Raw genomic sequence first — 14,514 nt, 5'->3', positions numbered from 1 at the left:
GACACTAATGTTTCAGTTATTTATGAAGGACGGTTGCCCTGCAGAGGTATAGTTTGGCGTTTTTGCAATGCTCCTGGTAAACCACATCACTTTGTCAGGTGTCACTGTGAGCGCTTTATTGGGCTGATCCAGCAGAATCTTATTAGTCTGTGGCCGGTGCTGCTGTTAAAAGAACTCTGCCCCCACCTCTTAATATAGTGTTGCGTTAAAGAATGACTACAATGAAAGGGACCCCAGGAGACACAGACAGAGAGGCAGCAGCCAGCAAAGGACTGCCAGACACTGGATGGTGCCGAGGCCTTAGATGAAAGAAAACCAGCACCCGGTTTTCAGAACATAATTTCAAGACTTAATTTTCTAAGTACTATAATAGGCCTTCCCATTTTACGTTTTCTTCCTTCAGTTCATCATTCAGTGTTTCTAAATCCTAAATCCAGCCTGCATTTTCTCTGCTGAACTTTAGTGACATGCTATTTCATAAAAACAAATGTATTCTTCAAATCTGGGGTTGGATGGTAACAAGTTGTGAACACAACAACCCTGACGTGTCAGCGTCAACTTACTTATGGAGCAACATGTTTGTGTCCACCTGACGAATGTGAGTCCAATATCCACTCTCTTTTAGCTCTGATTTTGGTCTCCACCAACTCCTGAGGGAAATATCTGGCTCTTTAGCTGCTAAGTTCACCAGCTAGTGTCTAACTGTGTCTGTCTGCTGTTTGCTGCTAAGCAAGTAGTGCGCAGTGGGTTTTTAGAGCTGCCTGCTGCGGCAAATGATGTCGCTATGAGAGCAGTGACAGTGAACAAAAACAGGCCAGTCTTTAAGCTGCGCTTTAAGGTCCACTTACACGCTTGTTCTGGAGCTTTTGAGCAAATCACAGTTTTCTGGCATATGAAGTTTACACAGCTGTCATGTACCTGTGCATCTTAAAAACTTCTACTTATTCTGAGCACTTCTCAGACTTCTCGTCCATGTTGGCTGAAAGGTTGAATCTGTTCACTCTTGACCTGGACAACGGCAGCTGTCAAAAACAAATCTCCACTCAAGGTCGCTCACTCGATTGTTCTGGCGCTGATTCATATAACAGCCGTTTATACAGACCTGTGCACCACTCTGTGGCACAATGTGTCTTCGCTGTATTGAAGAAGACTGTAATTACATAAGGAATTGGGGCACATTGTAAAATTAAATGAAACATAAAAATGTGTTCACTACTCTGAACTGAGTATGTTGGCATGCAGCTCTGCAGATTTGTACCTGTAGGTGAGGTCCGACTTCTCCAAACGTCCTCCATACAGGACAAAGCGTCTCTGGCGGTGTCGCCCCCGATAATGCACCTCCTTCTGGGCAGGGTAGTCTGGGACGCCACAGCGAGGTCGGTTCCACGTGTTAGAGGTGTTGGCTGGCAAACTCATCTCCTTTACTAAATCCTGACTGTGAGGAACCTTTCCCCTCTTCTTCAGGTCGGGGAACTTTTCAGAGACCTGGAACAAAGGAGTAAGTGCAGGTTGGCTTTTGACGAACACTCATATAACACATAGGTAAACAGTTCAATAACTGTAATACTGTGTCATCTCGTTGTCTTTGGTATAGTATTACTGTGAGTGGAATAAATAAGGAAATCATTTGTGTTTGAGGAGAGGATGAAAATGAAAGCAAAGGGAGAGACATGGAGGAGGAAAAAGGCAACATTTTAAAAAAGTAGAGGACACAGGAATAAAAGGCGGTCATGTTTGCAAGACTTGGAGAGCTAGCTTTACTCGCATGATTTGTGAACTACTGTTGCTGCTAGTCAGCCAGGAACATGCTAGCACTAATCACTAATAGCTCTGCTCTTTGTATTTTCTCTGAACTGGACCGTTTACTCCCCCTGACGTTCTGCTCTCAGGAGTGGATCATTTATTGTAATAAACAGTTGTTGAAGAATGGAAAAAAGCTCTTTGAGCTAAACAGGTATATATGTACCATTCACTCGTGTCTCATAACTGTCTGTAAACCACGAGCAGCAGCTCATGTGTGCTCCAGAGCAAAACTGCATTAGCCTTCTGCATTTTGGACTGTCTGGCTCTTCTTTCCCCCAGAGGTCAAAATGTTTTTCTGTAGGTGAATCCACTGAGCACCAGTCCCATTGAAATTAGTTGATTTCACCTCAGAATTTAGCAAATTCATACAAATGCTGCTGTGAGGCTGTTGAGGAGGTAAAGAAGAAAGGAATGAAGAGATGATGAATAATCGGAAAAGAGGAAAAGTCCAAAAACAGGATGAGTGAAATGACAAATGCGAGTCAGAATAAAGGCATGATGAAGGAGAGAAAAATTAGAAAGAGAAGAAGAAAAAGAGGTGAATGGGTCAGGAAAAAGATGGAGGAAACCAAGAGAACGGCGCGTCTCTCAGGGCTGGCTGGATATGAATCAGCATAACTCTGAATCCATTCTGAGCTGTGAGGTTAATGACAGCACACACTCATAATCAGGTCACTGAGCCACGTAGTTTGCCCCAGTTTAAGAGACAGTCAGTCCCAGGGTGTTCCATTATCCTTAATACCCCCCCACCCCCCCAGATCCAGAGGAAATGGCTCTGCTCATTTCCACAGAGCAAATTACAGAGGAGAGCCATCCCGTCCGCACCTCCTCATCTGACTCAGTCCTCCGCCTCTAAACCGAACCACATCTGTCGTGCTGCGCTTACAGGGAACTTTTGGGTGTTCTCCTCCTATCAACAAAATTATGTGCATTTCCTTTTCCGCTGCTGCTCAGAAAAACCTGTGGGAAAAGACGCTATCAATATATTGTGTTGAGATTAAACTAATTAACTCCATCATCATATCCTATGAACTCATCTCTTACATAATCCTTCATTCAGTGACTTGCAGGTATCTAAACTTCTATGTTAAAACCACACTTCGTTTTCTCAAGAAGTGAAAGCTGTATAACCGTCGTTTTATCAGCGTTTCAACTATATTTCTATGTGACGCAGGTCCTAACTACAAATTTAATGCACACCCCCTTTTAATGTCATCTTTCCACCTTTTTAGCTGTAATCTCTGCTGTCTCTGCTTGCCACACTGCTGACCTTTAACCTGCAATGGTATTTTGCATGGTCTCTCAGCACTTTTTACATTCTTTGTGCAACTATTTCTGCCACTTTTCTTGTAAACAACAAGTGCAACACCATGAATGTCTTGCAGGAGAGAAAATTGTGCTTTTAATTTCCAATGTAGTCAGAAAACACTTCACACAAACTTGCCACTAGAATAAACTTAATCTGATGTTTTTCCCCATTATGCTTCACATACTTTGTTGTCCAGTATCACTGCATTTCAGGCCAAACGATCGTACATTCAAATCAATAGAGAAGATATCTTCTACAACGTCACGTAACCTCATGTTTACAACTCGTTTATAATACGTCTGCATGAACATAAAACACACTAAAATTTGAATTACAAGGCAAAAATGCATCTTCAATCCAAACCATGATGGATTTAATGCTACAGAGGCTCTCTGTACTGACAAGAAGACTGTCCAGAGGGAAACAAAGTATTATATATCAGTACTAAATATCAACTGTAAGCATTTTTATTCTACATCAACCTTCCGAATCCTACATGGAAAGCATAATTCACACTAGATGCTTTATATATGAAATAGTAAAAGTAAAATAATTTAATGCATGCAGTTTGTCTGAGTGAAGTCACAATCATGTTTTTGTTGTGTTAAAGCGAGCCTGCCTCGCTCAGCTCTGCAGGACTGAAACCATGTCGTTGTAGGTTAAGGGGAACAAAACCCAGCAGGATTCGTGGAATGTGCTCCAGACTGCAGAAACACAGTGACTGATGGGTCTGGATCACAGAACAAACAGTACACACCTCCCTGAGCCCCCCCAACCCTCCACCTCCTGTGCTTCACTTTGTTTAAAGGAGATTTTAGATGCTTATTTTGTTGCACAGAGTATCACAGTAGGGGGGAGGTTTTTGTCCACATCCTATAGGCGTGCTAGTGTTCTTCTAAATGAGCTAAAAGAGATGTGGCTCCCAAACTGAAAAGTGCTTGTTGTTCAGCTTCTTTCCACTCTTTTTCTGGAGGTTTTGCTACATGAGTCTGATCAGAGGTTTGTCTCTCTGCACTCTTATCTGCCCTCCTGCAGAAGAGACTGACAGCAAAAACCTCAGATAAACAACAAAAGCCTTATCAAAGTGTAACACAGGCCTGAAACATATCAATGTAAAAGCTGCATGAAACTGCTGGAAAACAAAACTAGCATGGAATTCAGTCATCATTTGTTGGACTTTTTTTTTTTTACATTTGTTTACTCTGGAGAATGCTGAGTGAGCCTACACAAGCCCGTAACCACCAATGAGGACAGCAGGGTCATGTCCTCACTATCACTTATAGGAATTTGGGGATTTTAATGTCCTCAGGAGGAGTTCACATTACACAATCACAGATTAAATACACACAGTGGGTTTTTAAGGCTTATTCTGATATTCTTAAATGCAACCGTGACTTTTTTTTTTTGCCTTTGACATGTTGGGAAATCCTCCAAACTTAACAATAAAAAATGTTGTTTGTCAGTACCTTCCACAGCAGTTTTTTGTCATCTGCCCTGTGTGTGGTTAAGGTTTGGACAAGTTTAGCCTTAAAAACTACTCAGTTGAGGATAGCTGCGGTGTTTTCGTCAACTGGTAGTGCCATGAAGCTGTGTTTTGATGAGCGGGCCCCTGTTGTATTTGTATCTCATGCACACATGCACAAGTGAATATGTTGAAGGTTGCATGCTTTCCACTGTTGACAGTATGTGGTGCCAAAAAAACGTAGTAACGCAGCAGCCAAGTGAAGACAGAAGAAGACTGCCAGCTAGCATGGATGTAAACAGTGGTGATTTCAAAATATCAAACACTAAAATACAAAACTTATGAGGAAGGAAATGCATTAAACCTGTTTGTTAGACCTCCAAGATACACATAACATGTTTTGCGGAGAGCACTGGATGTAAATATAACTGTTAAAGGAACTCCACAGGGTGCCTTTAAGGCTACAATTACGGTCACAATTACAAAAAAAGTACTCTGACTTGAGGAAACATGACGTGAACTCTGCAATATTGTCAGTTTACTTCTTCCTTTTCTCCTGACAAACAAGTTATTATTCACACAGCAACAACAGACCCTTGTCCTGTCTGGATTGACCTGGTAGGTGGGCAAGAGGCAATTTCTCTGTAATGTTGCCTCAAAGTTACCATTAAGTCCAGTGTAACCAGTACTCTTATCTGGTAATATAATCATGACTTCATTAGGAATGTGCATATCATGTGATCACAATATAAACTACATTAATAAATCTCTTAAAACTAAATTTTCACACCAGATCTCAAAAGACATGGCCATAATTTTAGTGGTGAAAATTCCCTACTGATATGCATGCAGTGGATCCGGGGCTTTTGTTGCCCCTCTGGGTCTGGGTTCCTTGGGCAGTTACCACCTTTACCTGGCTAGTAACGTGACCATGGTCATTCTCAAGATAATGCAAACTCTGCTCATTTCAGGTATTTGAACAAATGACTAATGGGGTTGTTTTGCTGGTGAGGACAGTGTCCTGCCCACAGCTACGCCTTGTGTTCCACAGCCTCTGTGGCTTTTGTTAGGAACTGGGATTTGGACTGGAAATCACCTGGTCACAAGCCGACCTCTGTCCCCCAAAACGAGACAGTTTAGACTGAAGCTGCCCGCTGCCTGATCCCAATCAGTGAGGTGATGTGAAGGGAGTGTCGGCTTTCAGGCTCGTAAAACTTTGGCTAATTCTAAGTGGTGGGTGCACAGGGGGCCGCCTCTGTCATTTCAAAGAGGGAGACCAAAAAAACCTAAAACGCGCGGTTAAAGGACTTAAAACCTCCACCCCCTGCCTGTATGTCAAATGGATTGTTTGACCTGTCTGACCCCACAGTCTACTAAAACCCTAAATATGCCTGATTCCCAACAGGTTTCACATCAAAGTTCAAGGTCAAACACAAACAAGAGCATTAACTCAACTGCATGTATGTATAAAGTATAGTTATATGTAGAAACCCCTCTGTCCATTTGGGTTAACTTTGAGGTAAAATGTAGTTATTGCACTGTCAATAACTCTAACTGCTTCTCAAGGGGTTTAAATGGGAAAGCTCAAGGGTTTGTTTTGCAACCTGGGTGCTTTGCAGGTGATCCAATATCAGTGACTCAGCCATTGAGACAGACGTTTTGCAGCCTTGCTCTCATGTTCACGTGTAATTTCAGAGCAGACAAAGGATGTCCTGTTGTGACGACGTTTGAGAAAGAAAGAATTACCCCTGGGACAATTAGCCTGTCACTTTCTGCTGATTGTGCAAGAAGCCGATGATGAGACACAAAACTCCCAGAGAGCCTGAAGGCGTCATGGATGCTTCTTAATGCTGGGAACATGTAAAGCAGCTTGTGGTGGTGGTGGTGGAGGGGGAGCGGTCCGTCCATTACAAGTAAGGACATATCTAGCTTCTGTTACAGTGATGACAAAATCTGCGGTGCAGGGGAGCTGACAGTGGAATTTAGAGAGCACAGAGAAACATGCCTGTACATGGTGCATCTGAAGAGTCGTAACAACAAACCCACCACCATCACCCCCAACAGGTCACGCTGTGTTTGACATGACCAAGAACCTGCAAGGGGCCAGAAAGCAGCCCGTGCTGCTTTAACTGAGAACCCTTTGACTGAGTCCACCTGCAGGTCCTCTTTGAACCACACCACTTCAGGAGAGAGACCTTTAATTTAGTACCTTAAAAGCAAAGGTGGAAAGCAATTAGGTGCATCGACTCAAGTACCACACTCAAAAAATGTAGTAGTTAAGCAAATGAAAGTATTTCTGGTACTTCACTTACTTTACTTTCTACTTTCCCTCCATTACATTTGAGAGGATACATTTCAGGGTTTTTTACATTCTGTCCTTCCTTCCTTCTGTCAGTCCTCACATCTTTTCATGTGAAAGTACAATAATCCCTGACATGTTCCTTCATTACCATGAACACACTCACTGTAGTTTATTTTGAATGAATCAAAGGAAAGCGTCCCCAACAAATGCACTATTTCCTCCCTTTTGTTTGCTTAAAACTGCTGTTTCCAGTTGTTTCAGGAAATAACTGAGCCGTTTAAAGAAATTAAACAATATGTTTTCATCTATTTCTTCAGTCGGAACAAATGGACTGAGAGCCACAGATAGGACACAAGAATCAGAACGGCTTAGTTTTTGGTCTTTTTGGAGGATCTGTTGACGAGAAGCATTTTCCTTTAAAAGCCTTGAAGCATTATATAGATCTTGACATGTTTATTAGGGATACATACATACAAGTTTAGAGCCAAATTACTTTCAATCAACATACCCTCCTGAGTATTGGAGATTTGGCGCTGTGAGAAATTCTGGTTAAAGATTAGCAACACAAGATTAGTAAAACATTGTATGATTCATTCAGAAAACGTTTCAACAATGCACAAGCATATTCAGTCCACAAAAAAATCTGAGTGGAACAACCAACAAAAAGGCCAAGAGACCAATTTGTACACTGGAATTAGCATCAACGCACCACAATGCATTGCATCCACGCAGCATGTGTTTTGAATAAGGGTCGTAGGAAATGTATAACTGCAGCAGAAGTAGAAAAGAAAGGTTGAAAGAAAGTGGGCTGATGAAAAAGGAAATGGCAAAAGTGGATCATCTGAAATTCACTGATCATCACAGACTGGTGATGTAAAAGAAGATCTAAGGATGCTTTTACATTTAAAGTAAAATTCATACTAGTTTATTGATTGATTGAAAGGAGCTAAAGGTGACAAAAGTCTGTCCTGTAGCAGAAAAACAAGGAGCTCCGCTAAAGTCAGAAGCTCTTTCATCAACATGTTATCTAACTGTCCGAAAGAAACTGTCTAAACCTAATAACAGTGAATCCGGATGATAGGAAGTAAGTCATAAGTGAGTGTTTACATGAGGAGACAGATAAGGTTTCAATTTGAAGGGTGTGCTCTCATTGAAAAAACAGGGACAAAGGATTGCTTGCAGCGAGAGAGGATTTATAGTGGCAGATAAGGGGAGGGGGTATGATTTTTCATCAACAAATACCTCGTTATCATCCCTCTTACTCTCCTAATCCCATATATCGTCTGAAAATCAGAAACACCCGGCAGTGGAAGGCGATATGAACCATCTGGGCATCTGCTTAAGTCTCTTATCTTTGCTGGCACAAATAAAAGTCTTCCGCTGAGACGTCAGACTTGCAGATCTTCTGCCCGTCTGGACGACTTACTGATGATTTCATTGATGATTGTGATAATTAATGAGAGCAAATCCCCAGGAGAGTAATAGTTACCAGGCAAATCACGCTGTCTTTATTCTTTTCTTTAAGTCTTCTAATCTTTGCTGTTTTTGATTGCTTTTTTTTCGTTATTACGTCTCTACTTATCAGAGACAGGTGGAGATGAGAAGATTTGTATGAAATAAAAAGTTCCATCAGATTTGAAGTCAGGACATCACAGTTGCTTGGCTTCACATTCAGTCCAGTTAAGAAGATTTCACTTTCGTGGGAAAGTGGGGTGACTTTAAAACCACAGTATTGACTGCAGTGCCACATTTAAGTCCCATCTGGAGCAACACCTGGCATTTAAAAGTCTATCACTGATACATAAACACTTGTTAGCCGTGCTAGTGGCGTAGCTCGAGGGATGGCTCTGCTGGTCTGTCGGCCACCACTTTGATCCAAGCTGAAATGTCTCAACAACTGTTGGACATTCATGGTCCCAGAGGATGACTCCTATTGACTTTGGTGATGACTTCATTTCCCTCTTGTGGCATCAGCAGGCTGATATTTGTTTTTTAGTAAATGTCTCAACAGCTATTGATGGATGGGTTTCTATTAAGTCTGGTTCAGACATTCATGTTCCCCTCAAGATGAACTGTCACAACTTTGGTGATCTCTGGCTTTTAATTTACCACCATCGTCAGGTCAAACTTTTCGTTTGTGCAATACTTTGATTCATGACCAAATTCTTGCAAATCTAATGACTCTCCCATCAGCCTCAGCTGTACTTTGTGTTTAGCGCTTATTCACAAATGTTCACATGCTGTGAAGGTGGTAAACATTACGCCTGCCAAATATCAATATGTTTCCATTGTCCTGGTGAGCATGTTACAATGCTGATGATAAATACTGATGCAATGAGCGCAAAGCAACACAGGTACAGGTGTCAGAGCACAAACACCTTTTCCTAAATTATGATTTTAAAACATTTAACAAAATAAGCTAATTTAAGTTTAAGGATTGGTATATTGGAAGATGAGATCACCATTGTTGATCAGCTCAACCATCAACTCTGCCAGTTGTCTGATTTGCAGTGAAGGTGGATTTTGGCTCTCTTGGCACCTCTCCATTCTTTACCATGGACAATGATGAAAACTGGATTTTGTAGTGGCTAACTTCTCCAGTTCCCATCTTTTTTTTTGGATCAAGAGATGGAGATGCACCCTGTGCAATTTCTCAGCAATCTGGAGCTCTGTGCCATCCAGAAACTCAGTGATGTGAATGTTAATGAGTTCAAGTACCGACACCATCCTGCCAAACTCACCCAGTCCTGACAGGCATCGTTCAGAATCACCTGAGCTGCCTCCCCTCCCCCTTCCCTCCACCTTGTCAGTGAAGGATTCAGAATGAGGCTGAGCTGAGTGCTCTACTCGCTAAAAAACAAAAGCATCTGATTAACTTTATGAAGGAGGGGTGCATGTGCCTTTTAACTGCATCCCCCCCTCCCCCCGTTGTGTCTCATTGGCCACTCAAAGCCCGGCGCAGCTGTGACCTAGATCTATTCGATGGGAACTGAGGATGGCTCTGATGTCACCTTCGCTCTCACGGTTTCTCGACCAATCATTTTGCCCGAAGACATCTACATGATGGGACATAACAGAAAGGAAAACCCAAGAACTCAGGTTTTATTGACAAAAGCAATATCCAAACAGTTAGCTGTTAGCCCCTCCTCTTCACTCCAGAGAGAAAACAGGCACTTTGTGAATCCTGCTGCCCTGAATGCCACAGACCCCGAGGCCTGTCCAGGCCTGTGTAATCACTCACTCCTTTGTCAACAATGGGGTAACAAATTGACAAGACTACAGATTAGGCTTTGCAGTGAAATGACCAACAGACATAACAAAGTTGTCACCACAGGTGCAGCATAGTTGTGATAATGTGCTGCAACCTGGCTTTCAACTCAACACAAAATCACACTTGACAAAGACATGTCTTAACAGCACAATGTCCTGACCTCAGAGTACTGTGAATTAAGATGGAGAAATATAACAAGTATGCAAAAACACAGTTAGGATATTAATGAGTCAACACAAAGGAAGCAAAAAAACTCAAAGCACGTTAACTGATTGACATGACAAGATCAATATTGATGTTTTTGACCATTGAGCTCATTTTATCAATTTTTAGTCTTGAAGAAGAAAAACCATCCAGTCATTTACAAGACAAACTCAAAGGTTAGAGGACAGTCTGAAAAAATAACTGTGTGCAGCAGACATGATGTTTTTTTCTCCTTTTCTCTTGTTAATCATCTCATGACCCCTCAAATTTATCTTGGGACTCACAGGTTGGGACCCTGTGGATTATAACACGGTCATAAATTCTTGCCTTGGCTGAAAGAACGGATCGTGACAAATCAGCATTTTTCCCAGGTAATCAGAAAGGAGGGGCCACCTGACAGCACAAACAACATCATTGCTTTTCTCTTCTCCATGTTTACACTTGTATGTGGCAGCCGGGTGGTCATGTATGTTCTCTTGCAGGGTCTCTATGTCTTTACATGCAAAATGTCTACTGTTTTAAAAGGTTAAGATCTGGCATTTTAAGAGCATAAAAAGTGTTCAAACCTGGGAACAGCCACTTTTCCTGAAATTTTGCTGGAGACCATTGTTGCGAGATTACTCCTTTTCCCTTTTATTTCCTTTTTATGCAATACAATGGCAATGTATTACTGCGCTCAACTCCATGATTCTACCTCTATCGATCTATTATTTGGATAAATTAGACTATATCAGGGAACACATCGGTTCATCGGTACACACTCGCCTTTTTGCCGTGACGTTGCGTGGCACCATTATTTCATGTTGTTTGAGCAATTTTAAAGTTCTTCACTGGGGATAAGAACAACAGTCACCACTGCACTTCTTTCAGATTGGGGATTCTTCCTGGACTGACAGATGTACCAACATTCATTTCTCTGTAAAGCTTGCTAGAAAATTGCCATCTTATATCTATCAGTTTTGCTCCAAACTGCACTCACTGTGATTGGCTGATGCATCAGGAACATACCAAACATTGTTTACTGTACACATCAATCTCCCTAAAAATAAAACACTTAAACGCTTCTCTCGAAATCCAAGACTACTCTCTGTATTTACTCCATTCTTCCCTGTAATTGCTTATCTGAGCTGTTTGTTTTGATAAATTCTTTCTTTCTCTGTGTACCTACAAACAGGACATTCCAGGACAACAGGAAAAGGCATGCATGCTAAACCAGCCGACTTTGTGTAAATAAAGGTTAAAAAACGATGTAATAAAATGATACAGAAGAAGAGAGGATCTAAACAAGGGAAACACTTAAGGCTGCAGTCAATATGATGGCATCCCAAATTACAACACTAGAACACATAAAGAAGAAACATTAGAATGAAAAATATTAAACAATAATGAGTTGCAGCATGTGGTCACAGCAGTGAACCAAAGCCAGGCTAACAGATTAATGAAAATAAGGCAAAAAAGCCACCAAAACTCCTGACTGTGACAGTATTTGTACAAGTGCAACGCCTGCCACTGACGCCGTCAGGACGGGTCCATATGGAGGACCCCCTCTTTATGGTGTTGTTGACAAAATGCCTTTAAGACCTGTTATTACTGCTTCCTGCCCTGCAGACAGAGGAACTCAGCAACCTTAATTTTTTTTCTCTCTCCTTGTCAGAGATCAGACCTGGCTGCACTGAGGCAAAACCAAAACACTCTGCTGTCATCCTGCATGCATGGAGAGGAGAAGACGTCAGGATCTGGCTGCAAAGTCATGACTGCTTCAGTGCTGCTGAGCAGACAAAAAAATAAATAGTGATGATAGTAATTTTTTCAAAGTACGAGCAGCTCCCGGGCTAATTACAGTGACAGGTCAGCTCCTGCGCGCGCGTAAAATAGCCATTTTCGTAATTACTACATAAGTATCATTGGTACTGATGATTCCGAGGAAATGGCGTGCGTGTGCGCGCGTGCGTGTGAAAGTGTTAGGTTGCACTTGTAGATGCAGAAGAGTTAAGATTTACTTAAACCTCAACGTAATTTTTCATGCAATAAGGTGGATGCTGTTTATTCCGGAGCAAAGTGACTCGCTTCCCTCCAAAGTCTGCACGAGACAAGGGCTGCAAACTATTGTGCATAAGTGTGTGTGCATGTGTATGTGTGTGTTTAGGGCGTGGGGGAATCAGGAGAGGGAGTGAAGAAAGTCCACACTGCAGATTCCTTTAAAATGCAAAAGAAATCGTTTCCCATGCGTGCGACATGTAAACCAAAGTCGATTCATTCAGTATCAAAACAGTTTGCAAGTGCCTGCAGGAGAAAGTTTCCTCTCTTTTTTCTGCTTCGCCTTTGCAACAAGTAGCCGAAAAAGGGGGAAAAAACAAGCGTCCTCTAACTCACCGGTGCCACTTTGTACCTGCTGGAGCCCCGCACTGGAAGACAAAGCGTGCTCGGGAAGCATTGCAACGCAAAGACGCAGCAGCACACGATCAGAGAAGTCCGCATCCTCACAGGCGTCGGGAGCCGTGGTGGTGCACAGGCAGGCTGGGTTTGGCGCAGCTGTGTGCGGTGCGCAAAGCCGGGAGTCACACGGCTGCAGAGTCCGGGGCGACTTCTCTTTAAATAGACTCTGATTTCTTTGTTCTCCTTAGGTTTTTTTTTCTACACTCTTTTTTACAGCCCAAGGCTGATAATACCACCCGCTACCATGTGACTCTTAACCCTTTCTCTGCCATGTGCCCATCAACTCCAAACACATGATGATAGCTTTGCGCTTTCCTCCCACCTGTGGCTTCTCATTTGACCATGACCAAAAACCCAGTGTTAATTTTTAGGAGGAAAACATTATATACACACACAATATCCCATATTTGACGCCATGACACAGCGTGCACTGGCAGGCGTACTCGACTGTGGAACATTATAGGATTATGGTATGAGTATTACAAGGACACAAATGTCCTGACCAACATGCTACAGCTCTATTTAAATCCTTTTCATGAGAAACAAATTTAGTTAATGTTGAGAGCACCAATCCCAGTGCAGACCTGTGAATTAACAAACTTATTTTGTTTATTTTCCATGAAGTTTCATGATATAGACACAGTACATATCATGGATAGATAAAACCATGATTTTTGAAATACTGAGGTCGTGACTCCAAGTCCCTGCCTCCCTCCAAAAAATCTGCCAACACATTAAAAATGTAGTTAAAATTTTTATTTGTAATGTTTTACATTTTTACATTTCATTAATCTCTTAAGTAATGACTAAACATCTCCACACCCCCACAGTTTTTCATTTCCAAACTTGTAGTCTTCAGCACCAACCGGCGCTGACTCAAGTGACATCACTTGAGGACATTCATCAGACTTCACTCAGCCTCCTCTGGAGGTTTTATACAACTTTTTCACACATGCAGTCATTCTCCCCAACACTTGTAAACTGGCTTTGATGTGTGAAATCAGTGGTGTTCCCCTTTCAGTGCAGAGCCAGACTCAGAAGATTAGCTCAGTTCAGCATCAATGCTGGAAGCAGGGAGAAACAGCAAGCCTGGCCCAAAAACACATCCACCAATACGTAAAGCTCACTGATTAACACGTTGTATCTTGTTTGTTTCATCCTTACACAAAGAGAAATGTAAAAATGACAATTTGTGGTTTTAGGGGGGTGACCAGTTTCGAGTGTGCTACGACTGGCTAACCACAGCTTCATTATATCCCAGTACTTAACGCACAGGCTTGAGACTGATCAGTCTTCTCATCTAACAGAAAAAGAAAATGTCAAACTATTCCCTCAGATATGGATGAAGTAAAGAACAATGATGGTGATAATAACTGACATAAAAGTGTGTGTGAAGTGTAGTTTTTATGAGAATGGAACAAGTTTGTGCGTAAAGAACAAAAGGATAAAACTGAGGGACAGAATCTGTTGATTTACTTTTGCAGCTGTAACATCAAATGCACAACCTCCACAGTTGGACCCACTGGAGCTCTCTGACCCACCTCCATCCCTTTGTGCAGCGAAAACTCTCTGTGAGTCAGTTTGAGATCATTTCTATAATTACAACCACTAATAGCAGCAAAGAATTTAGCAGAGCCTTCCTGTGTAATGGCTGTCAGGTTTCTGAAGACTATTTGGACATAAAAAAGGGCTCTAATAAACTCTGATTGCCTGACAAGGAATTGCAA

At 42.0% G+C, this 14,514-nt stretch overlaps 1 protein-coding gene across 1 annotated transcript in view; it reads right to left on the bottom strand.

Annotated features, from left to right (window-relative positions):
- The window catches only part of LOC143321470 (stromelysin-3-like), a 32,783-nt gene extending 19,772 nt beyond the window's left edge, over positions 1–13,011 (bottom strand). Inside the window, 2 exon segments of the mRNA XM_076731845.1 lie at positions 1,259–1,485; positions 12,725–13,011. Coding sequence (XP_076587960.1) covers positions 1,259–1,485; positions 12,725–12,829 — 332 coding nt within the window. The 5' untranslated portion in view covers positions 12,830–13,011.
- Between the last annotated feature and the right edge of the window lie 1,503 nt (positions 13,012–14,514).

Source organism: Chaetodon auriga, chromosome 5 (assembly GCF_051107435.1).
Source record: "Chaetodon auriga isolate fChaAug3 chromosome 5, fChaAug3.hap1, whole genome shotgun sequence".
NCBI classification, from domain to species: Eukaryota; Metazoa; Chordata; class Actinopteri; order Chaetodontiformes; family Chaetodontidae; genus Chaetodon; species Chaetodon auriga.
This window is presented reverse-complemented; position numbering and strand designations above follow the sequence as displayed.